The 23,407-nt window shown below is 43.7% G+C and overlaps 1 protein-coding gene across 3 annotated transcripts in view; it reads right to left on the bottom strand.

Moving 5' to 3' along the window:
- Window positions 1-23,407, bottom strand: part of LMO3 (LIM domain only 3) — a 125,390-nt gene that overhangs the window by 15,672 nt on the left and 86,311 nt on the right. For all 3 annotated transcript variants that reach the window (XM_087722833.1, XM_087722832.1, XM_087722831.1), the window contains exon 3: window positions 6,320-6,445. In XM_087722833.1, coding sequence (XP_087578959.1) covers window positions 6,320-6,445 — 126 coding nt within the window. The remainder of the gene's footprint in view (window positions 1-6,319; window positions 6,446-23,407) is intronic.

Genomic DNA, 23,407 nt, shown 5'->3' with positions numbered 1-23,407 from the left:
CAAGCTTGATGTATAGGAGCTGTAAATGGCCCTGTAACTTCTAATTGCTTAGCATTATTACATTGTTTAAACAGTGGTTATTACTTGTCTGATATTTTAATTTTCTGCACAACGTGATGAGAAAGGTCAATTTAGCTTTGGTTTAGAATGTAATTGTAGAAAGCTGTAATTATGGCAGCTGCACAATTTGCACTGCATGGGGGAGGGGGGAAAGTTACTACAGTTGGGAGGGGGGGAAAGGACTTACTACAACACTATCAAATATCAAAGAGAGCTTGGGCCGATTCTCCCATTACTTTACTGTCCAGTGGTGGGTTCCAGATCCTGTTGCAACTGGGACAGTGCAACAGGGCCGGGTGTCCAGCACATGAACGCGGGCAGTGTGCACATGCATACTTAGCGCCTGCAACGTCTCGGTGATGCTCCAGCTGCTTGGTGGAGTGTCGTGCGGGCGCCGTATGCTCCGTGCACATAAGCCCCGAAAACATAAGCTGGTAAGGAGTGTGGGCGGGTGGGCCCTCTGGAGCACTGTACTGGAACAGTGCCTGGTCCTACTGGCAGGCACCGGCATGCCCGTACCGGTCGTAACCCACCACTCTTACTGTCCCATGCTAATTGCTTCTAGTTACTGTCCCTTTTTGCAGGCTCATAAATCAGCTCTTTTTCCCAAGTAACGCTGTGTGCCAACATGGATGTGTGCACCAGATATACATAGAAGCCCTCACTCTTGAAACAGAATTTAAATGTTTGGCATTGCAGCATTTGAAAAATGGCAAAACCCAACGGAGGCGATACATAGGCAGGTTAGGAATTTGCCTTGCAAAGTAAAGGGTAAATACAAAGTAGTCCTCAACTTCTGACCATAATTGAGCCCCAAATTTCTGTGGCCAAGTGAAACATTTATTAAGTGAGTTTTGCCCTATTTCACGATGTTTCCTGCCCCATTTCTTAAGTGAATCACTGCAGTTGTTAAGTTAGTAACAAGGTTAAGTGAATCTGTTTTCCCCATTGAGTTTCCTTGTGGGAAGGTCGCAAAAGCGGACCGCATGATTCTGAGATACTGCAACCGTCATAAATGTGAGTCAGTTCTCAAGCATCTGAATGTAAATCATGGAACTGTCATAAGCCACTTTTTCAGTGCTGTTGTAACCTTGAATGTCACTAAATGAACTGTTGAAGGCAAGAACTTCCTGTAGCTACTTCATCAAGCACCCTACTCCAAGGGTAGGAAGAGGAAGGGGAAGGGGCAGAGAGAAGTAGGGGAGAGGGAAGGAAAGAGGGAAGGGAAAGGAGAAGAGGAAAGAAGAAAGTAGAGAAGGGAGGGAGGGAGAGAAAGGAAGAGAGGAGAGGAGATGAGAGGAAGAGAAGGAAGATAAAGAGGAGAGGAAGATGGAAGGGAGGAGAGAAAGAGAGAAGGAGAGAGGGTAAGAAGGGGAAGAGGTAGAGAGAAGTAGGGGAGAGGGAAGGGAAAGGAGAGGAGGAAAGAAGAAAGTAGAGAAGGGAGAGAGGGAAAGGAAGAAAGGAGAGGAGAGGAAGAGAAGGGAAGATAGTGAGGAGGAGAGGAAGATGGAAGGGAGAAGGAGAGAAAGAGAGGGTAGGAAGGGGAAGATGAAGAGAGGAGGAGGGGAGAGGTAAGGGAAGAAGGAAGGTAAAGGAGAAAGTAAGTAAGTAGAGAAGGGAGGGAGGGAGAAAAGAAAGGGAGAAGAAGGTGGTGTCAAAACAGGCGAGGGATGGTAAAGCAACCCAAATGGTATATTATAAATCTGTAATGACAAATGTATAAGAACCATGAATGTAAAAAAAGAATAACTATATGAATGTATACTGTACCTATAATTGTATATAGAGAACAAAAATAAAAAAATTTTTTTTTAAAAAAGCACCCTACACCTCCCATGATGGGGAACTTATGGCACATGTGCCCAAAGTGCCACACAAAGCCATGTCGCCTGGCATGCATGGCCTTGCCTATTTGTCTTTCGAGTTTTTGGCGTGCATGCATGCCCGATGTTCAGCTGTCTTTCGTGCGTGTGGAAGTGCAAAAAACCACCCGCGCATGCGCACTGGCCAGCTGAACGTCGGGTGGGCATGCGCGCTAGAACCCGGAAGTTCGGCTTTTCCGGAGTGTGATCCCTTCCCACGCGTGGCAATGCCAAAAATTGGTCTGTACATGTGCGCTGGCCACCTGATCATCAGGCACGCATGCATGCTAGAACCCGAAAGTTTGGCTTTTCCGGAACGCTGCCCCGACCAGCGCACACACCCTTTTTGGCACTAGGTGCCATTAACAAGAAAATGGGATCCAAAGTGGTTCCAACCTGCCACACCTCTTTAAAAACCTTATGCGAATCAGATTTCTACTGTAAAGTAGTCTGAGGAGAAAGCAAATTTTCTTTTCGGGGTATGGAAACGTGGTGGCTCGTAGACTTTGCAGCAAGATGAAAGGGGTTCACTTTGGCAGAATTTTAATTGCAGAGATTGAATTCAATCCAGTATTCTTCTTCTTCTTCTTCTTCTTCTTCTTCTTCTTCTTCTTCTTCTTCTTCTTCTTCTTCTTCTTCTTCTTCTTCTTCTTCTTCTTCTCCTTCTCCTCCCTGTTCTTCTTTTCTTCTTCCTCTTCCTCTTCTTCTTCCTCCTCCTCCTCCTCCTCCTCCACCACCACCACCACTACTACCTCCTTTAATTTAAGCTGTACACGTATGTATGTGTGTGTGTGTGTGTGTATGTGTGTGTGAGAGAGAGAGAGAACAAGAATCTCTGGTGAGGCTTAGAGGCTTACTCATTATTTTGTATCAATTTAAAATCTACTTTTCATCATTAAAATCAAATCTCAAAGCAGTTTGGGGAGGGGAGAGAGAGAGAGCTCAACATTGGACCACTGGGACTATTTCTTCCTATGGAAGGCAATTTTCTCTAGGAATACGGTTAGGGAAATTAAGATATAAATATGATTATGCCTGACACCTTCAGTCCCAAAGAACCTCTAGTCTCTACTTCCACAATTTTTTTTTTTAAAGGAATATCTCCTTTGAGTTGAATTTGATTCTGGTGATTTCCTGGTCACATCCATCTAATTTTCTCAGAAATAATATGGAAATTATTTGCTATTATTATATTTCAGAATAACTTTTTACCTCCCAATCCAGAGTCCTGAGTTTTCCTGCCAGCTTCCCTTCCTGGAAGTAGGAAGGTCTACCTCTGCTTAGCTCCTAAAGATCAGTCATGGTTGTGCAGATGTTACTTACCTTATGTTCTGGAGAAGAATTCCTAACTCTTATACTTGATAAAGGCAAAACAAATAGTTTTTTTAATGGTTTATGGCAGAGGTGAAATTCAGCAGGTTCTGGAGAACCAGTAGTGGAAATTTTGAGTAGTTCGGAAAACTGGCAAATACCGTCTCTGGCGGGCCCCAGAGTGGGGTGGGAATGGAAATATCCTTCCCCCAGGAGTGGGGAGGGAATGGAAATTTTGCAATATCCTTCTCCCAGGAGTGGGGAGGGAATGGGGATTTTGCAGTATCCTTCCCTTGGGGTCGGGTGGGAATGGGGATTTTGCAGTATCCTTCCCCTGGAGTGGAAAGGAAATAGTGATTTTACAGTATCCTTCCCTTGGGGTTGGGTGGGAATGGGGATTTTGCAGTATCCTTCCCCTGGAGTGGAGAGCAAATGGGGATTTTGCAGTATCCTTCCCCTGGAGTTGGGAGGGAATGGGGATTTTGCAGTATCCTTCCCCTGGAGTGGGGAGGGCATGGGGATACCCACCAAGCCAGGCCCACAGAACTGGTAAAAAAAAAAGAATTTCACCACTGGTTTATCGCTTAAACCACATACATGATTGACTGATTATGTGCCATCAACTCATTGCTGACTCTTAGCGACCACAAAGATTTTCTCCATGATTTAAAGCATAGCTCCACTAATATTATTATCTGAACATTACATGCTGATTTTCTAAAGAGCCATAGACTAATCCCTCTCCAAGTTTCACGAAGAGTAATAATCTCCTGCTATAAATTAGAGCTTAATTTTCTATTGCCTCCATTGGAGTGTCACCATGTAAGATTATGCTTTCCATATATGTAGAATTAAGCCTTGTCTTTTTCAGCATTTCCCTAGGTTTTCCACCATAAGCCAGCAGCTCATTTTTACCCATGAATTACATGCCATTTTTTAGATGAAATTTCCTGAACCTGGTGTCCTCCAGATGTTTTGGATCCGACTGAGACTTTATGAGAGTTAAAAAAAAATCCAATATATCTGGCACCGAGAGAATGCTGTCCTAGGCAAATGTGGTTAAGTACAACTTCAACATAAATAGAAAAATGGAAGAGGTTTGCCAGGAATGAAGTTTAACTGATATCTATGCACCCTATATAGGGATGAGGTGGCTCAGTGGTTAAGACACTGAGCTTGTTGATCAGAAAGGTTGGCAGTTCAGCGGTTCGAGTCCCTAGCGCCGCGTAATGGAGGGAGCCCCCATTACTTGATCCAGCTTCTGCCAACCTAGCAGTTCAAAAGCATGTAAAAGTGCAAGTAGAAAAATAGGGATCACCTTTGGTGGCAAGGTAACAGCGTTTCATGTGCCTTGTGCATTTAGTTATGCCGGCCACATGCCGGAGACGTCTTGGTTTTTAAATGGAGATGAGCACTGCCCCCTAGACCCGGGAATGACTAGCACATACGTGCGAGGGGAACCTTTACCTTTATGCACCCTATTATAAAGAACTAGCAAGAACTTATTTTGTTAGAGGACACTGGAATGGTTTTCAAGAAATCTCAATTCTTCCTCTTATGGTTTACTCATGCATCCATTGTACGTTTTAGCACAGGCTCACACTGAGCTAAAAAGAGACTAAAATACTAAAAATGGTGGATAATAAAGTTTGAAGTCTTGTTCCACTCTTAGCAATAGCAGTAGCACTTAGATTTATATACCGCTTCATAGTGCTTTGCAGCACTCTCTAAGTTTACAGCACCCTCTAAGTTTACAATGTCAGCATATCGTCCCCAACAACCTGGTTCCATTTTTACCGACCTCAGAAGGTTGGAGGGCTGAATCAGTTTTAACTCTAGATTCCAAAATATGAACCTAATCTAAATTTGTAAGGTTTCTCCAAGATTCACCAGGAGAAAGGAAAGAGATCTCTAAAAGAAAGAGCAGGCACCATATTAAATTCCTGCTTGGAGATTAGGGTTTTTAGCCATCATCTTTAACTCTAAGATCATCTTTCTGCAATCTGGCGCCCTCAAAATTCCCAGGCGGGCAGAGGAAGGCTATGGATAGAAAGAGATAATGCTAGATGCACCAAGTCAGGGATTGACAACCTTAAACATTCAAAGAGCTACAAAGATCCTAACTGGAAGTCCGGTTTCCCCTCCATAGAGTGTCCTCCTAGAGCCGCTTCCTTTTTCCTCCACCTGTCCTAACTGAAAGCCCTATCAATTATGGAGCCGACCGGAGACAGAGAGCCGCAGCAGAGGGATGAAAGAGCCACATGCTGCTCCAGAGCAGCGGGTTGCTGACCCATGCACTAAGTCCTCACTATGCTTCCCGTCCTGTGTGCTGTGCCTGAAACCCATCAACTAATAGGAGCGGCTGGTGTTGGAGGTGCCAGCGCCTTCATCCTTTCTCTACTCAGTGGGTGTTAGATGCCTCTGTTCATTTTCTCTGATACCCGGGACAGGTTGTGGATTGCAAGGCACAGCCTAATCAAAGTCACGATTAAATCGGTAAGTAGAGCAGATGAGTCTGAGATTAATACCCACGATGAGATACTCTGGTTCGTGGTACATCTGAATATCATCCGATGGGATGGGATGGAAGAAATGAAGCCATTCCTTATCTTACTTTGTTAATCAAAGTAAATTCAGCCCAGAGCCCATTGGCACATGCCTATGGCTGTTCTTGTCTAAGCAGAGCCAGTTGGCATCATCCCATGGAAATGCACTGAAAAGTATGTTCAGGTGTTTAAATTTACTAGCTAGAGCAGTGGGGTTGTGCAGTGAGTCAGAACGCACAGTTGTGATTGATTGTTTGATTGGCGTGTGGGCTCCTGCTTGAGGCAATCTGCGCTGTGATTGGTTGCTGTGGGTGTAGAGGGGGAGTTCCCCTTTCCTCCCGCCTTTTTTCTCGTGTGGCCTGTGATTTACCTCATGATGCTCCAGTTTGCCTGACAATAGGCAATATACTATATATACAACTACTTTGTTGTATATATTGATGGAAAATATATTTATTTATATAAAACTACACGTTTGTCTCGGCGTCTCCGGCTTTATTTGGACACCGGCTGCGTGATTTTCCTGACGAAGTCTCTTACCTCTGATTACACAGTTGACACGCAAAACAGTCCAAGTGGTAGACGTTGTCCTTGGCTCTCATCACCATCTCAAACGCGGGGATAAGCTTGCTACAGGCTGCACAGTTTCCAGTCACACCAAATAACCTGCCGATGGTGGGTGGGGACAGAGAAAGAAACAAAGATTGGCTGAGCAAATAAACAAGGCGCCCAAGAATCAATCAGAACAGAGCTACCCTGTTTCCCCGAAAATAAGACCTCCCCAGATAAGAAGCCCAATCGGACTTTTGAGTGCATGTGCTAAAATAAGCCCTCCCCTGAAAATAAGCCCTCCCTGAAAATATTGCAATACAGCAGCAGCCATGAGGTGATCATGCTTGCTGCCTCCTGCACCGCGAAAATTATAAGACCTCACTGAAAATAAGGCTAAGTGCTTATTTCAGGGGTCAAAAGAAAATAAGACCCTGTCTTATTTTTGGGGAAACACGGTAGAAGGGACCTCGGAGGTCTTCTAGTCCAACCCCCTGTTCAAACAGGAGACCCTGCACCATTTCAGACAAGTGGCTGTCCAGTCTTTTCTTAAAAATCTCCAGCGATGGAGAACCCCCAACCTCCGAAGGCAAGCCGTTCCCCTTGTTAATCGTTTGCAAATAAGTCCTCTATCATCGCAACATAACGTTTACCACTTGTCTCTAGAACGACCGTTGCTAATCTGAAGTGCATTAAAGTCTTACCACTTCAAGATGGGAGGGGGGAAAAAAGAAAGTAAAAAAAAAATATCACATTAGTGAGCAGTACACAAGCAGCCGTCGATTTGAAAGTGCAGCACGAAAAAGGCTGAAGATTTGAAGGCAGCCATGGGACTATGTTGCAAAAACCATGGCCTTGGTGCTGTTTATTTATAATATGCATGCACTTGAGCATAAGAAGAAATAATACTTTGGGCCTGGTGGGGAGAAGCTAGTCTCCCAGTCATTTTTGACACCTAGTGCTAAAAGCTTTACCATTATTAAAGAACGTTTCATGAAGAAATCATTTAAAGTGTCAGAAAGCATTAGTGGTTCACGCACCTTCCAACCCTAAGCAATGCTTATAGCTATGATTATGTTATAGAAGGAGCCTATTAAAGTAAATGAGGCAGTCAACTATATATAGCCACATTAGAAATGCCGGTATATTATACTGTGGGAGCAATTTTAAAACTCTATTGAAATGCTTTAACTCTAAACCGTGCCATGCTACTCTTTGTTCCAAGTCATTCAAAGGAGGAGATTTGATCCCACCTTGCTAGTTATTTGTTTTTATTTACTTTTCATTGTTTGAACCGCCCATCTCCCTTAGATGTTACTTCTCCAGGAAATCCCAACGATATGATTCTGTCAGTGGGGCAGGCGACCCCAGGCTGATATGGAGGCAATCACATGGTTAGTGTGACTGTTATCTGTTGCCACCATGGCATCATGGGGTGATGGTGATGTTTTGTGGGTGTTATCCTGTTTGGTGAGTGTTATAGCAATAGCAATAGCAATAGCAGTTAGACTTATATACCGCTTCATAGGGCTTTCAGCCCTCTCTAAGCGGTTTACAGACTCAGCATATTGCCCACAACAATCCGGGTCCAGTGTTATGCTGTATGGTCTTGCTTGTGAGTTGGGTGGACGTATAAATTTAATACCGTACATGAACAGATAATTAATAAAAGACAACTTAAACAGACTTTTATTTTTTATCACCTAAGGATTCCAAATGGACCACCCTTAACCATAAGACTCTGGTTCATGCATCAACAAGATAATACAGCAGACAGAAAAGATATTATAATAAAGCTCATTAAAATAATAGCTATCCACAAACACTGTATGGGCCAAAAGCCTGCTTGAAAAAAAAAGATTTTAGGGCTTGCATGCTTTATTTATTTATTTTCCTGCTATTATTATTTTTTGCAAATAACTCAAGACAACAAACATCTCCAACACACCTTCCTGCTCCTATTTTCCTCTCAACAACCCTGTGAGGTGAATTGGGCTGGGACAGAGTGACTGGCCCAAGGACACCAAGCTGACTTTCATCCTTAAGGTGAGGCTAGAACTCATTGTCTCCTAGCGATTGGCCCAAAGTCACCCAGTTGGCCTTCAACTGACTAAGGCAGGACTAGGACTCACCAACTCTTGGGAATTGGTCCAACGTCATGCAGCTAGCTTTCCCGGCTAAGGTAGGACTAGAACTCACCTTCTCCCACTTTCTAGCCTGGTACCTTAACCACCAGACCAAACTGGCCTATTTTTATGGAAGGATTTCTAGAGCTAATGTTACTTCCACGGACAAAGCATGTTGGCTATTAAAAGGATGTCTTGGAAGCTAATCCGGTTCCATGTACTTTGCATAGAGGAGAGATCAACAGCCCCGCCCACCTCCAGATGACTGGGCTAGATTGGATAAGCAAACTCATGCTTGGCAAGGTTTTCCTTGAGCTGTGCTGGATGGCTTTACAGGTAGTAACCCATCCTTTGAACTGAAGCTGGAAACTTGAGATAGCCAGTGTAGGACATCTGTTATTCCAGTGGTCACCAACTGGTGGTCCATGGACCACTGGTGGTCTGCGAGAAAGTTTTGGTGGTTCGCAGAACAATCATTTGCATTTTTTATATTGCACTAAATCAGAGGTCCTCAAACTATGGCTCTTGGGCTGGATACGTGCAATGAACGCTTGTGTTGCTGCAGAGAGTCTCCCCTTTCGGGGTCTTTTTGTGTGGTTCGAAGGGGGCAGAAATTCTGACTTGGGGTCTGCTTCAGCCTTCTGGTGCAGGGCTTTGGGTGAAGGCTGGAGGGAAGTGACGCTGGTGGTGAAGAGCCGGAGGGCCTTGTTCCAGTGGGACTGCATCATGGCCTGGAACTGGCTGACCATCTGAGCCCACTGAGCCCCCAGGCACCAGTAGCTGGCCTTGCACTCCCGCAGGTCTTCCCTCTGCTTGGAAAGCCTATGCTCGTAGTCCTCTGTGAGGTTCTTCTACTGAGCCTCCTTCTAGGTCAGATCCAATTTGAACTGAGCTGTTTTGCCAACTCTTTCTCGTGGTGGCTGCTTAGCTCCAACAACTGCTTCCTGTTGGGGCTCTGAGGCAGTGTTTCTCAACCTTGTCAACTTGAAGATGTCTGGACTTCAACTCCCAGAATTCCCCAGCCAGCGAATGCTGGCTGGGGGATTCTGGGAGTTGAAGTCCAGATATCTTCAAGTTGACAAGGTTGAGAAACACTGCTCTAAGGAGCCTGGGTGGGAAGGCGAGGAGTGACAAATAGAGGCTGGTGAAGTGCCCCTCACCATGAGTGCCATCAAGTTGCCCATGCCCACCCCGTCACATGATCTCATAGCCACGCCCACCCAGCCGGTCATTAGGCAGATCATATTAGTGGTCTGCAGGATTTAAAATTATGAATTTAGTGGTCCCTGAGGTCGGAAAAGTTCGTGACCCCTCTGTTAATCTACAATAGCAGATTTCCCAGCTAGTAGCCTACTCAACCTGATTTATCTTTTACCTGTAAGGCTTAACCCGTTTTTAAGCTATGATTTTTTTTATTCATGCATGTATATGGTTTCATGACTCTGTTGCAAAGACAGGTGAGGTAGTAATTTAATAAATACTAATAAATAAAAATTATACACCACCCATGCAGCTATTAAGTTTGCTTCGCTAGCAATCTCACACTGGGCAGTGCAATTATCATCACAGAAGTATTCAGTGTTATGTGTTACTATCAACCATTGCGTAGCCTGGTTGTTAGCCTACAGGGGAGGTATTAGGTCAAACAGGCAGACAAGCCATCCGATGGAACTAAAGTAAGAAAAATGCACATTCCAGGTTTCATTTTATTTATATGCTGCCCTATTCCCAGCGGGACTCAGGGCGGCTCACAAACCCAAAAGGGGAAGGGAAACACAAGAACTACAAATACAAGCATTTAAAATAGCCAACAGACACACAATCGAGAGGGGAAGGGAACTCATCAACCCCAGCCCTGCTGACACAGCCAGGTTTTAATGGCTTTTCGGAAGGCCTGGAGGGAGGTGAGGGTCCGAATCTCTGCGGGGGAGTTCGTTCCAAAGGGCCGGCGCTGCCACAGAGAAGGCCCTCCCCCGGGTAGTAGCCAGATGGCTTTGGCTAGTAGACGGAACCCGGAGGAGGCCAACCCTGTGTGATCTAATGGGTCTGTGGGAGGTAATTGGCAGCACATTGACTATTCCTTCAATAGTCATCTATTTCTGAAGCAGGGAGAAGGAGGAAAAACAAATCAAGATTTAAGAGAATGATGAGAAAGCAGATTGATGGAGATACTGTTGCTTTGTCGCTAGTGTTGTACAGTCTGGGGATATGTTGGACAATAAAGGGACAGAACAGAATAACAGAGTTGGAAGGACCTTGGAGGTCTTCTAGTCCAACCCTCTGTTCAGATGGAACCCTATGCTATTTCAGACAAATGACTTTGTCCAATGTCTTCTTCAAAGCCTCCTGTGATGGAGCAACTACAACTTCTGAAGTCAAGTCGTTCTACAGGTTAATTGTTCTCGCTGCCAGGAAAATTCTTCTTAATTCTAGATTGCTTCTCTCCTTGATCAGTTTCCATCCATTGCTTCTTGTCCTGCTTTCAGGCGCTTTGGAGAATAGCAATAGCAGTTAAACTTATATACCGCTTCACAGTGCCTTACGCCCTTCTCTAAGTTGTTTACAGAGTCAGCCTATTGCCCCCAACAAGCAGAGTCCTCATTTTACCGACCACAAAAGGATGGAAGGCTGAGTCAACCATGAACCAGTGAGATTCAAACTGCCAAAATGCTGGCAGCTGGCAGAAGTAGCCTGCAGTACTACATTCTAACCACTGCGCCACCATGGCTCATAGGTTGACCCCCTTCTTCTTTGCCCCTCCAATATTGGAAGCCTGCTATCATGTCACCCCTACTCCTTCTTTTTACTCGGCTAGACATACCCAATTCCTGAAACTATTTTGTATATGTTTTAGTTTCCAGGCCCTTAATTATCTTTGATGTTCTTCTCTGTACTATTTCTAGAACATCAACAACTTTTTAAATATATATTTTATATATTGCAGTGACCAAGCCTGATGCAATAGTCCAAGTGTGGTATTACCAAGACATTATGAAGCAGTGCTAAGATCATTAGGTGATTAGGAACCGGTTAACCCTTTGCAAAATAGATGTGTGACACCAAATTAAGTCACCAGACACTTGAATGCATTGTTCAAAACTGTTTATCCACCAACACTGATATTACAAGAAATAAACTACCATATTTTTCAGAGTATAAGATGCATCTTTTCCCACCCACCAAAGGGAAAAGCTGGGTGCGTCTTATACACTGAAACCCTGCACCCTTCAGAAAAATGGATGTGCATAGCATTTAGGAGGCTTCCAGGGGGCTGGGGAGGGCGAAAATGAGTGAAAAACAGGGCGGTTTTGCCCATTTTTGCCCTCCCAGCCCCCAGGAGCAGTTTACAAGCCCCCCCAAAGCCTATGCATGCCCTGCTTTTTGCAAAAAAATGGGCACATTTTCATTAAAAGGGGCTGGTTTTTTGCTTCTTTTCTCCCCCCTCCCCCGCCCCCAGGAGCATTTTGCAGGCCTCTTAAACTCTCTATAAGTCCCATTTTCCACAAAAAAAGAGGCATGCAGAGGGTTTGGGAGGCCTGCAGAGTGCAAAAACTTTTTTTAAAAATTTACCTCTTCAAAATCTTGGTGTGTCTTATACTCCGGTGCATCTTATAGTCTGAAAAATACGGTAGTTTCCCACACATGCAGGAAGAATGGTTATTTTGGAATGCTGCATTATAAATTTTGGGTCATGGTCCATGTTTTCTATCAATGCCAATGTGAAGCTACTTAGTACTATACTTAATACATCTAAATAAACTTTCTTTTTCTGGAAAAAGGAATGCTATTCTTTGTGCACAACCTGCTGATGCCATTTGCAAGTATGATAGAAAATAGATGAAAATGCCACATCCGGCCCTTTGCTTTTTTGCTCTTCAACATCAGGCTGACAGCAGAAAAATATAATGGCTCTCCAGGGAAATCCCAAATTAAAAACAGTTTTAAGGTAATGAATTCAAAGATGCTACACGGGGAATCTTGGGACCGACAACACAGACAATGAATACGAAACCTGTTTTGTAAACCTGCATCACCCAGGCCAAATTGAAGGAGTTGTGATTCAGTAAGAATTCCTCGCTAGGCACAATTTGACTAACATCCCAGCATATCTGCATATACCCACAGTGTGACCCGTCAAAACCGCGCTCGACTAAACCGCGCCCGATTAAACTGCGTCACTGACGTCATCAACAGGGCGACAACAGCCAGCGCGGAGAAAGAAGGGCACTTTAAATAGCGCTTTGAAAGCAAGTCGATTCAACTTAAGGTAAGGGTTAGCTTTAGGGTTAGCTTTAGGGTTAGGGTTAGGTTAAGGGTTAGGTTTAGGGGGGTTAGGTTTAGGGGTTAATTTTAGGTTTAGGGTTTACAGCGTGCTTCTGTCTCCGCACTGTTGTCGCCCTTTTGATGACGTCAGCGACGCAGTTTAGTCAGACGCGGTTTAGTCAGACACGATTTTGTGTTGGAACCTACCCACAGACCCCTCTCCCTCCACTGACATATCTACACAAAACCCACAATTTTTGCTACCTGCGACTCACAACTAGATATGTTGGGCTGTAACTCCTGGTATGTGTGGCCAAACCCTATTGTCTCGAGAATTGCAGGAATGGTTGTCCAGAATGAAGGAAAGCATCATTTGAAAGGGTGGTTTTAGTGATGTTTTTATGTCCTGCTCGATCCTTTCCTCCCTCCCTTCCATTGCACTGATGATGTCACCTAGTTTGGCAGTGAAATGCCTGCAAGAAAACTAGTCGAGGACTAGCTGTGTGTTATGTGTTTGCATGTAGGGGGGGGGCACTTGGATCTGCTTCAGATAATGGGAAAGCTGGTTGAATTGTTCCTCATTGCTGACTTGTGCACAACCGTAGAATAGAATAGAGCTTGAAGGGACCTTGGAGGTCTTCTAGTCCAATTCTCAGCTCAAGCAGGAAACCTTATACCATTACAGACAAACAATTGCCCAATCTCTTCTTAAAAACCTCCAATGATGGAGCACCCACAACTTCTGGTGGCAAGTCGTTCCTCTGGTTAATTGTCCTCACTGTTAGGAAGTTTCTTTTTACTTCTAGGTTGCGTCTCTCCTTGATTAGTTTCCACCCATTGCTTTTTGTCTGGCCCTCAGGTGCTTTGAAAAATAAATTGACTCCCTCTTCCTCAAATATCGGAATACTGCTATCCTGCCCCCCCCCCCCAAATTCTTCTTTTTTTAAGACTAGCCAAACCCAAATCCTGCAGCCGTTTTTCGTATGTTTTAGTCTCCAGGTCTTTGATCATCTTGGTTGCTCTTCTGTGAACTTTTTCCAAGGTCTCCTGTTTGGGTGGGGGTTGGACTAGATGACCTACAAGGTCCCTTCCAACTTTGTTAATCTGTTAAAATGTTCAGACAGCACCAAGGACCTCCCAGTTCAACCCCGGACCTATAAAATATTCTCTTCTTTAAATGCCAGTCTGTACAATAAACTTTTAGCATGCCTTTGTTTCGCTTCCACAATTGCTATCCAGCCTGACTTGAGCATTGTGGTGTCACATAATCCTTAGTCTGACAGCATTACACAAATCAGCCTGGATTGAGGGAAATTTGCTGTTACTATCAGCCCTGAGACACATGAAACAGGACTTCAATGAAGGTATTGTATGCCTAACCTCCGTGCCATCGTAGGTATTATTCTTTGCTGCAGCTTACTAAAAAGATGGTTAATTATTGTGGATTCCTTAATCTGAATACTTTAATTGGGCAACCAAATGGATTCAGTGACCTAAATTCCCACTGTTAACCGCCAGTTTGTATACACATCTGGGCTAAACTGAATGATTTGTAATATATCAGCACTTCAATATTGAAATGACTGAACTGGAAACTGTGGATACAATTCTCCTTTTTATTTTTAATCTAATGTTAAGATCAAATGTCTACTAAACACACAGAAATCCAGATGCTCCGTTTGGGGGATGACCAAGTGATTTTTCTAGTTCGGTTCATAAGAATATGAAACGGGGCCTTCTCGGTGGTTGCACCAACATTGTAAAATGGCCCCTTTTGTTTTTCTGGTTCATGATGATTTTTTAAAAAAAGATCTCACTAGTCTAAACGTTTGTAATGTAAATGGTTATCTGCAGGGTGTCTATCAGAGGTGGGTTTCCGTTGGTTTGCACCAGTTCAGGCAAACTAGTAGTGGTAATTTGGCCTTGGTCGCAAAACCGGCAGTGAGCCAGGCTGGCCACGCCCCCGAACCAGTTCCCCGGTTTCTGCTGCAGTTATGTCTTTTAGTAGTTTTTCATGTTCTTCGCGCATGCGCAGAACCATTTACATTAAACTGTAAATATATTTACAGACGCGTGCGCGAAGCGAACTGGTACCAATGCTAGTAGTAACCCACCCCTGCTGTCTATGTGTATGTGTCAATTTATAGTGAAAGTGACTAAGTGAATAAATCCTGCTACTTTTTAACGGGTGTTTGAGACATGTTAAAAGAGGTAGGGGTGGGTGGGCTTTGATTGCCCAGTAGGGTCCCCTATTTTGGTGTTGTTAGCCCTCCTATAGGCCCCCCTGTGTGAAAAGCTTGAGCTCTGTTACAATTCTGCCTTTGTTGGCTTTTAAAATGTCCTTTAATTCTACTTGGCTTTATTCAATGTATTTTCATTTAGTTTTATGATGTTGTGATTTTACAGCTTTGGTCAGGCGCAAATAACACCATAAAAATCTTTATTACAGCCAAAGGCCAGCAAAATAAGATTTCGATAAACAATGATTAAAGACAATAGATAGTTTAAAAAAAAACAACAACTAATAAAATTCCCACGAGTCATGGGGTGTCCTAAATACAAGAATAAAATTAATCCATAATTTTGCAAATCTGTAGTGAGATTATGAAGGCGATATCATTGAAAATTTACAATGACATCCCATGATCTGGCTATTTTTCTTTTCCTGAGATAGCATAGTAATGCCCAAAGCTTGAAAAATAGTTGATCCTTGGTTTTTATAGTGTTGTGAGCCTCTATCAGGGATGAATACACTAAAAAAAAAAAAGGCCTGAGCAGAAACTTAAAAAAAAATAAAAATGAAGACAACCAAAACCTAAGACAATTACTAGCAGTCCTTGACCTATGAGCCAACATTTCTATTGCTTAACAGTTAAGTGAGTTTCGTAAAAAAACCTCACTTTTTCCAGTGCTGTTGTAACTCTGAATGGCCACTAAATGAACCATCGTAAATTGAGGACTAGCTGTAATTAACAGGCTGTGTTTGCCGAAGATGTTTCACCGGGTCTTTCTCAAATTGTTACATTTACACAGTATGCCCCTTTGAGTTAGTTTTATCCTGGGTCAGATTTTTCGCGGCTTAGAATGGGTTCAGGAACCCATTTCATTCCATTAAATTTGTCAATCCAGATAGTGTGAACCCAGAAACTGGATTAATTCTGCAACCAAATTAAGTGTGTTCCTGTTGTGGTCCGCCAGTGGCCAGCAGAGCTGGCAGCAGATTCGGACAGTGAGGAGGTTGGGGAGGAACATGGGCCAGTCCTGGAGTCTGGGGAAGGCTCTGATGAGGGCTCTGTGTTGGAGGCAGAGAGGGGGCCAGAGGCGTATGCCAGTTATCAGCTGCCTTCGGAGTCAGACATCAGTGAGGCAGACGAACAGCTGGAGCCTGTTCCCATTGTGTGCATGCACAGAGTTGCCAGACAAAAGGAACAGCTAAAGAACAGGGGTCAACTTGGGAGTAAGGCCACAGATGGACGATGAATGGCCCCTCCCAGAGGAAATAAAACAGGAGCAAAAGGGGAGTGGAGTTTGCAGGAGACAATTCGTTCGCTTAATTAGTTTGTGACTATCCGAGACTCCTTGCCAAGTTTTGTAGATATCAGCCTGGCAGCTCTTCCAAGCCAGATAAGGTCTGTGACTATAAATCCTCCCTTGAAAGACTTTGCTGGATGTGAATGAGCAGAATTCACAGAAAATTAATAAAAAGGGTTTTTTGTCGGGACAAGGAGTTGGCTTCATGCTCTTGGGAGGCCTCGGTCAGAACAGTTCCTATTCTTCTGGCCTGACAGGTTTATATGGATTAAATGTTTCGCTGTCCCCCCCAACAATTTTGAAGAGAAGGAATATGGTTCAGCTGTGTCTAAAACAAGAATTTAATTTTAAATTGAGATCAACAATAAATAAATAAAAATCTTTTTCTGCATTTCCACAGCACACGATGTCCAAAAAATACTGTAACTCATATTATGGTTTACCCTCACAACTGATTTGCATAATTTGTTAAATTGATCTTCCTCGGAATCTACTAACTCAGGAATTGTCCAGTGCAAATTTAGCCTATTCCTAACAGTCTCTGTGTTAGGAATAGGCTAAATAATCACACCAGAGACGCGGTGGTTCAGTGGCTAAGACGCTGAGCTTATCGATCAGAAAGGTCAGCAGTTCGGTGGTTCGAATCCCTAGCGCCGCGTAATGGAGCGAGCTCCTGTTACTTGTCCCAGCTTCTGCCAACCTAACAGTTCGAAAGCATCTTAAAAAAATGCAAGTAGAAAAAATAGGAACCACCTTTGGTGGGAAGGTAACAGCATTCCGGTAGTCTTCGGACAGCGCTGGCTCTTCGGCTTTGAAAGAGAAATGCGCACCGCCCCCTAGAGTCGGGAACGACTAGCACATATGTGCAAGAGGAACCTTTACCTTTAACACTCTGCACATCAAATAAATCAGATACCAATAGGATATCACTGAGGGTAACTGCATTGAGATCTCTTGAGGAACATCTTGTTCCTTTTAAAGAAGATTTGATTATTAATGTCTCTGAGAGACTCACACTGGATACAGTGACAAGCAGCTCTGAGATCACTATTTTTTTAAAAATTTTTTTTTTTACTAACTAGGGTCCCACTGGATTAAATTAATCCCCTATAGCTTTGTTAGTTACAACAGGAATAAGAAAGAACTATAGACAAAAAGAAAAAGAAAGAAAATCCAGAGTTATGATGGAAAACCTGTGGTCTCCGTTTGAAAGTCGAAGAGCCAGAGCTGTCCGAAGACGTCTCCGTGGTCATGTGGCGAGCATGACTAAACCCCGAAGGCGCACGGAACGCTGTTACCTTCCCACCACAGAGGGTTCCTATTTTTCTACTTGCATTTTTACGTGCTTTCGAACTGCTAGGTTGGCAGAAGCTGGGACAAGTAACGGGAGCTCATTCCATTACGCTGTGCTAGGGATTCAAACTGCCAATCTTTCCGATCGACAAGCTCAGCGTCTTAGTCACTGAGCCACCGCGTCCCTGAACTAGTCCTACAAATGCCCCAAATCCTTAATAAAAGGAGAAGAAGAATAAAATCAGTGGGGTGTTCCACAGAAAAAGGAGTAATCATCATTCAAAATCACATCCTTATTCACTCAAACGGGGAAAAAATCTTCATTTTTAAGTAAAAAAAAAACACCCTAAACACCAGCTCGGTGGTTTATCTTTACTTAAAAAAAAAAAAAACATCAGACATATTGTCCAATAATGTTGCACCTCGCGGCATTTAGTTATTAAAATCTCCCGTTCAAAAACTCGTTGTTTAAAGGCCATGCAAGAGGTCCTTCGTGGCTATGCTCCAACGCAGAATGTAACCTTAGCAAGAGGTAATTCTAGCTATTTATTGAGAAGATTTCCCCCTCCCCAGTTATGGTTGAATCTTTTACTTTTTCTTCTTGTTCTGCTGTTATTATCATATAACTCTGGAGTCCTATGTTGAAATTCTGGACTTAGTTCTTTCTTTTTCTGCTGTCCTCGATTTCAATTGCTTTCTTTCCCCGAGCATTTATCAGCTACCTGATTAGAATTTGTTTCCACACAAACCATTGATCATCAGCCTATTACTAGGCAAATGACAGTTAATTACCCACTACATTAACCACTGGGACCCGAGACCTGATTCTCCTGCCATCAGTCAACATGATAAATGTGGCAAGTTCAGTAATGCATGGCCAGCCCCAAGCTTCCTGCCCATAGTGTGAACAACCCTCAATCTCACTTCCAGGCCCAGGAAAATCTATGGCAATCTGCATAATTACAAGCTCTAGGTTAATAACAGACAAATGATTTGTTGCATCTAAACAAAGTCCTTGGAACAGGGCTGGTCTCCTGTGGTTTTTCCGAGGCTGGTTTGTGTGCTCTGCCATCAGTGAATTTTTGACTATAATGCACATTTAAAAGAAAAGAGAGAGGGAGGGAGGGAGGGAGGGGGGGGGCAAAGAAAGAACCGTGCCTCCTGATGCTATACCTCTCCTCAATTTGTTGCTCTCCAATTTATGGATCCTACATATGTGATTTTTAATCATTAAAGAACTCTTGGAGCAATATTATCTTAATTATTCTCTGCTGTAAGCAGGGAATTAGACTTCAGATAAAATTTTCTTCTTCCGCTGACTTTCTCTGCCTCGCTGGAGGCTCCATCAGTTTTCATCTGCACCTGGACTCTGAAATCCTAATGATGAATTATTGCCCTTTTCCCTAAGAGGCCGAACCTTACAAGGGAACATTTTACTGAACTGTCAAGCTCACAAACTGAGTGCGGAGATGCGGAAATCTGATCTAATTTACTGCAAAACGATGCACTTGTTAGACTTTCTCCCTCGGTTTCGTTCCCAAGGATCAAGAGATCAGTCAGTAGCCAGCACGGCCTCTTCGTGTGCGGAAGAAAAAGAATGAGTAGAGTTGGCACCGGTTAGCTTCTCAAAGGAGGCTCACGATAATGAGAACTGAAACCGAGTTTGTTGACGCTGTGTAGAAAGAACAAATCAACTTACCGCGAGAAAAAGCTTTTCTTCTGATGTTAGTCCTACCCATTGTTTCTCACTCCTCTACTCGATTCTTTAAAGGTCTTCCGCACCCGTTGTTGGTTTAGCTTCTAGCTTTTGATTTTGCAAATCAAAGACCCGAGGGATAAAACCCACTTTGGTAAGACAGTCACCAGGGATTGGGGATAGAGCAATGCTGGTGAACCTTTTCGGCGCCCAGTGCTGAAATGGGAGCCCGTGTGCGGGAGAGCATCAGAAATCGGAAGAACAGTTCCCTGATGCGCATGTGCACGCTGCGAAGCTGCTCTTCCAATTTCCGGCACACGTTCTGGTTTCTGGCGTGCGTAGTAGAGGTGGTATTCAGCAGGTTCTGATGGGTTCTGGAAAACCGGTAGTGGAAATTTTGAGTAGTTCGGAGAACCAGCAAATACCACCTCTGGTTGGGCCCAGAGTGGGAATGGAGATTTTGCAGTATCCTTCCCTTGCCACACCCACCAAGCCCCACCCACAGAACTGATAGTAAAAAAAAATGAATTTCACCACTGGGTCACATCCACTATGGCCATGCCCACCGGGCAGAGAACCAGTTGCTAAAATGTTTCAATCGCACCCCTGTATGTATACATACATACATACATACATACATACATACATACATACATACATACATACATACATACATTGTATATCAGTGGTGGGATTCAGCCGGTTTGCACCTACTCGGGAGAACTGGCTGTTAACTTTCTAAGCAGTTCGGAGAACCGGTGGTTGGAAGAAATCCCCTTTTGGTTTTTTCCACTTTGCAGGGCTAATCCGGTAAGGAAGGCAGGAAGGAAACATTCTGGTGTTGTTTCTAGCCTCATCCTTATTGCCCTGCTTACAGAAACTGCCTCTCCGGTTAACCCTTGTTACATTATCACAACTAAGGTGAAGCAGCGCCCATCGGTGTGAGTGACGTTGAGTTGGCCACACCCACATGGTCACATGACCACCGAGCCCCACAGCTGGTCATTAGGGCAGAGAACCGGTTGTTACATTATTTGAATCCTACCACTGCTGTATATGTATTTGTGTGTGTGTGTGTGTGTGTGTATGTATGTGTTTAGCATCACATTATTTTGTATCATAGTATTTAGTAGGGGAGGGACAGTATTTTGTTGTTGCACACAAGGTTGCCCATAGGTCACAATTTTGCAGATAGTAAGCTGTCACTAACAACACTGCCTTCCGCCCTGGACAGAAATTCTCTAGGCAACCAATAATTTACAGAGGAACTGCTTCCCTGATTAGATGGGCTTAGGCAGAATATTGCACTTTCAGATTTGGGGTGTCGAGAGTCAGCATGGACTACTGGGGGACGGGTGGGGGGGAGATCCAGGTTCTAGTCCTCCCTATGCCCCCTTGCGACCATCCCACCCTCTCACAGCTAATCAGCAGAAGGTTCTGCAACTAATCAGATGAAAAATGGAAGCCCTTGTTGTATATCGTGCATTAATAGGTTTCGTTGAAAGGACTGCAGTGAGCGGAGGGCAAAACAACCAAACCCTGCGGCTAAGTGATACAAATACTAGGAACAACCACAACGTATTTGGTGGGTTGTACAGCAATCAATGAATCAATAAGAGATCCTGCCCCTAACAATTGTACATTCTGGCGCTATAGTCCCAAGGCATCTGGCGTTACTTGTTAGCGAAGGCTGATCTAAGAGGAAGGTTGACAAGGAAAATCATTCCCACAAAGTAACAGAGTTGAAGAAACTTCACCGAATGAAGGGTACCATTAATAGGGCACCTACTATTCTGGGTACTCTAAAGAAACATACTGTATTTTTTGGAGTGTAAGACGCACCTGTCCCTTCCCGCCAAAAAGAGCGTGGAAATGTTGGTGCATCTTATATACCGAATACAGCCATTTTCGGCCTCCCAAAGCCCCGTTCCCACATCCCATTTGTGAAAAATGGGTAAAAATCAGGTCCCTTTTTGCAAAAATGAGTGCATTTTTCCTTTCCTCCAGCCCCCAGAAGCACACTGCAGGCTTCAGCAGGGCTGGGGGAAGGGGAAAGCACCTCTGTTTTTGCAAAAAATGGGCTGTTTTTCACAAAAATGGAGGCGTTTTTCCCTTCCCCCAGCCCCGCTGAAGCCTGCAGAGTGTTTCTGGGGGTTGGAGGAAGGGGAAAAAAATTTTTTTTTTCTTACTTACCTCTTCAAAATCTTGGTGCTTCTTATATACCGGTGTGTTTTATACTCCGAAAAATACAGTAGTTTGAAGACATTGAGCTATTAACTGATTGAGAACATGCATGCTTATTTTTTTTACCTTTTAATCAAAAGAGTAGGTTGATATTTTGGGCCATGCCAGAAATCCCACATTCTTCTCAAAGTTGCACTCCAGGCAATATTTAGTAATGTAATGATTATATCAAAGCCAGGAGCCTAATGGTTTTGGTTCAGGAAGAGAAACAGACACATTATGGAGCTGTGGCTCTTTAGATGTTTTCTGAATTACGGCTCCAAGCAAACCTTGATTAATAGCCATATTGCTTGAGGCTACTGGGAGATAATAGTTTGGGCCAACGGATATCCCTTTCCCAGAATATTGATTTTAAAAATATTTTTGAAATAGGAGCCACTCTGATAAAGCGGTCGAGTTACCTGTCCCTGCTTGCTGAGTTAACCAATTTCCTGGGTTTCCTCAAATAAACTGAACCATCAACTAACCAGTATGGAGCATGTAATATGCTAAGCCTCTAAGTAAACTAACCAATGTTAATACATATGAACCTTTGCATGTCGCAGAAATGAAACCACTAAATTTTGAGCTCTAATTAAGCAAGTTGTATAAACACAGCCAAGCAATAACTTATTAAAATATAAGAGTGTGTGTTTGTGTGTGTGTGTGTGTGTGTGTGAGAGAGAGAGAGAGAGAGAGAGAGAGAGAGAGAGAGAGAGGAGGGAGGGAGGGAGGGAGGGAGGGAGGGAAGGGAAGGGAGGAGGAATGAAAATGAATTCAGGAACTTGAATGCATTTTCCTTACTATATTAAGGTAAGGAAATTCTCTTGCAGAAATTCTGAGACTTGAAGTCCAAATATATTAAACTCTGGGCTGGACTATGTTTACAGAAACTAGCGTGTGCGCGCATGCGCGCGCGTGCGCGCACGCACACACACACACACACGACCCACAAAAGAAAAAAAGGGAGCAGACTCTAAACTGAGTTATTTGAGACTTTGGTTTGCTCCATTGCTCACATATCAAAATAAAAAAAAAGCAGCTATCACCCATACTTACAGTTTAAGGTGTTGTCTAACATCTGGAGGTATCGATGTTTGAAAAGTTAGTACAGTAGTCCTTCAGTTACGATCACAATTGAGCTCAAAATTTCCCTTGCTAAGCAAGACAGTCAAGTGAATTTTACCCCATTTTACAACCTTTATTGTCATAGTTGTTGAGTGCATTACTGAAGTTAAGTTATTAAGTGAACCTGGCTTCCCCATTGACTTTGCTCGCCAGAAAGTCGCCAGCGGTGATCACATGACCCCAATGACACTTCAACCATCATAAATACATACCAGCTATCAAGCCCCCCCCATGCGGTTGCTGCAACAGTCAAAACTGTGAAAACACAGTCTTATGTTACTTTTTTTCAGTGCTGTTGTAACTTCGAACGGTCCCAAGACGTTGTAAGTCGAGGACTACCTGTGCCTTAAGTTCAATCCATGACTTGATACCTTGCCATGTTCTGAAGCTGGTAATTAGTCTCTCAACTTGACTGCTCTTTAGAAGGCCAGATCCTGAAGATGAAATTCAAATACTTTGGCCACCTAATGAGAAGGAAGGACTCACTGGAGAAGAGCCTCCTGCTGGGAAAGATTGAGGGCAAAAGAAGAAAGGGACGACAGAGAATGAGGTGGCTGGATGGAGTCACCAAAGCAGTTGCTGTGAGCTCAAATTGACTCCGGAGGATGGCAGAGGACAGGAAGGCCTGGAGGAACGTTGTCCATGGGGACACGACTTTGCAACTAACAACAACTTGAACCAGTGGTGGTTGGTTACTTTTATTTAAGTCCATATTTCAAGAAGAAAGCTCTTTAGAAGGCCAGATCCTGAAGATGAAACTGAAATACTTTGGCAACCTAATGAGAAGGAAGGACTCACTGGAGAAGAGCCTCATGTTGG

This window comes from Thamnophis sirtalis, unplaced genomic scaffold (assembly GCF_051295495.1).
Source record: "Thamnophis sirtalis isolate CommonGarterSnake01/CBP01778 unplaced genomic scaffold, rThaSir2_p1.2 scaffold_9, whole genome shotgun sequence".
Lineage (NCBI taxonomy): Eukaryota > Metazoa > Chordata > Lepidosauria > Squamata > Natricidae > Thamnophis > Thamnophis sirtalis.
Note: the sequence above shows the minus strand (reverse complement) of the source record. Positions and strands in the feature narration are given on the sequence as shown.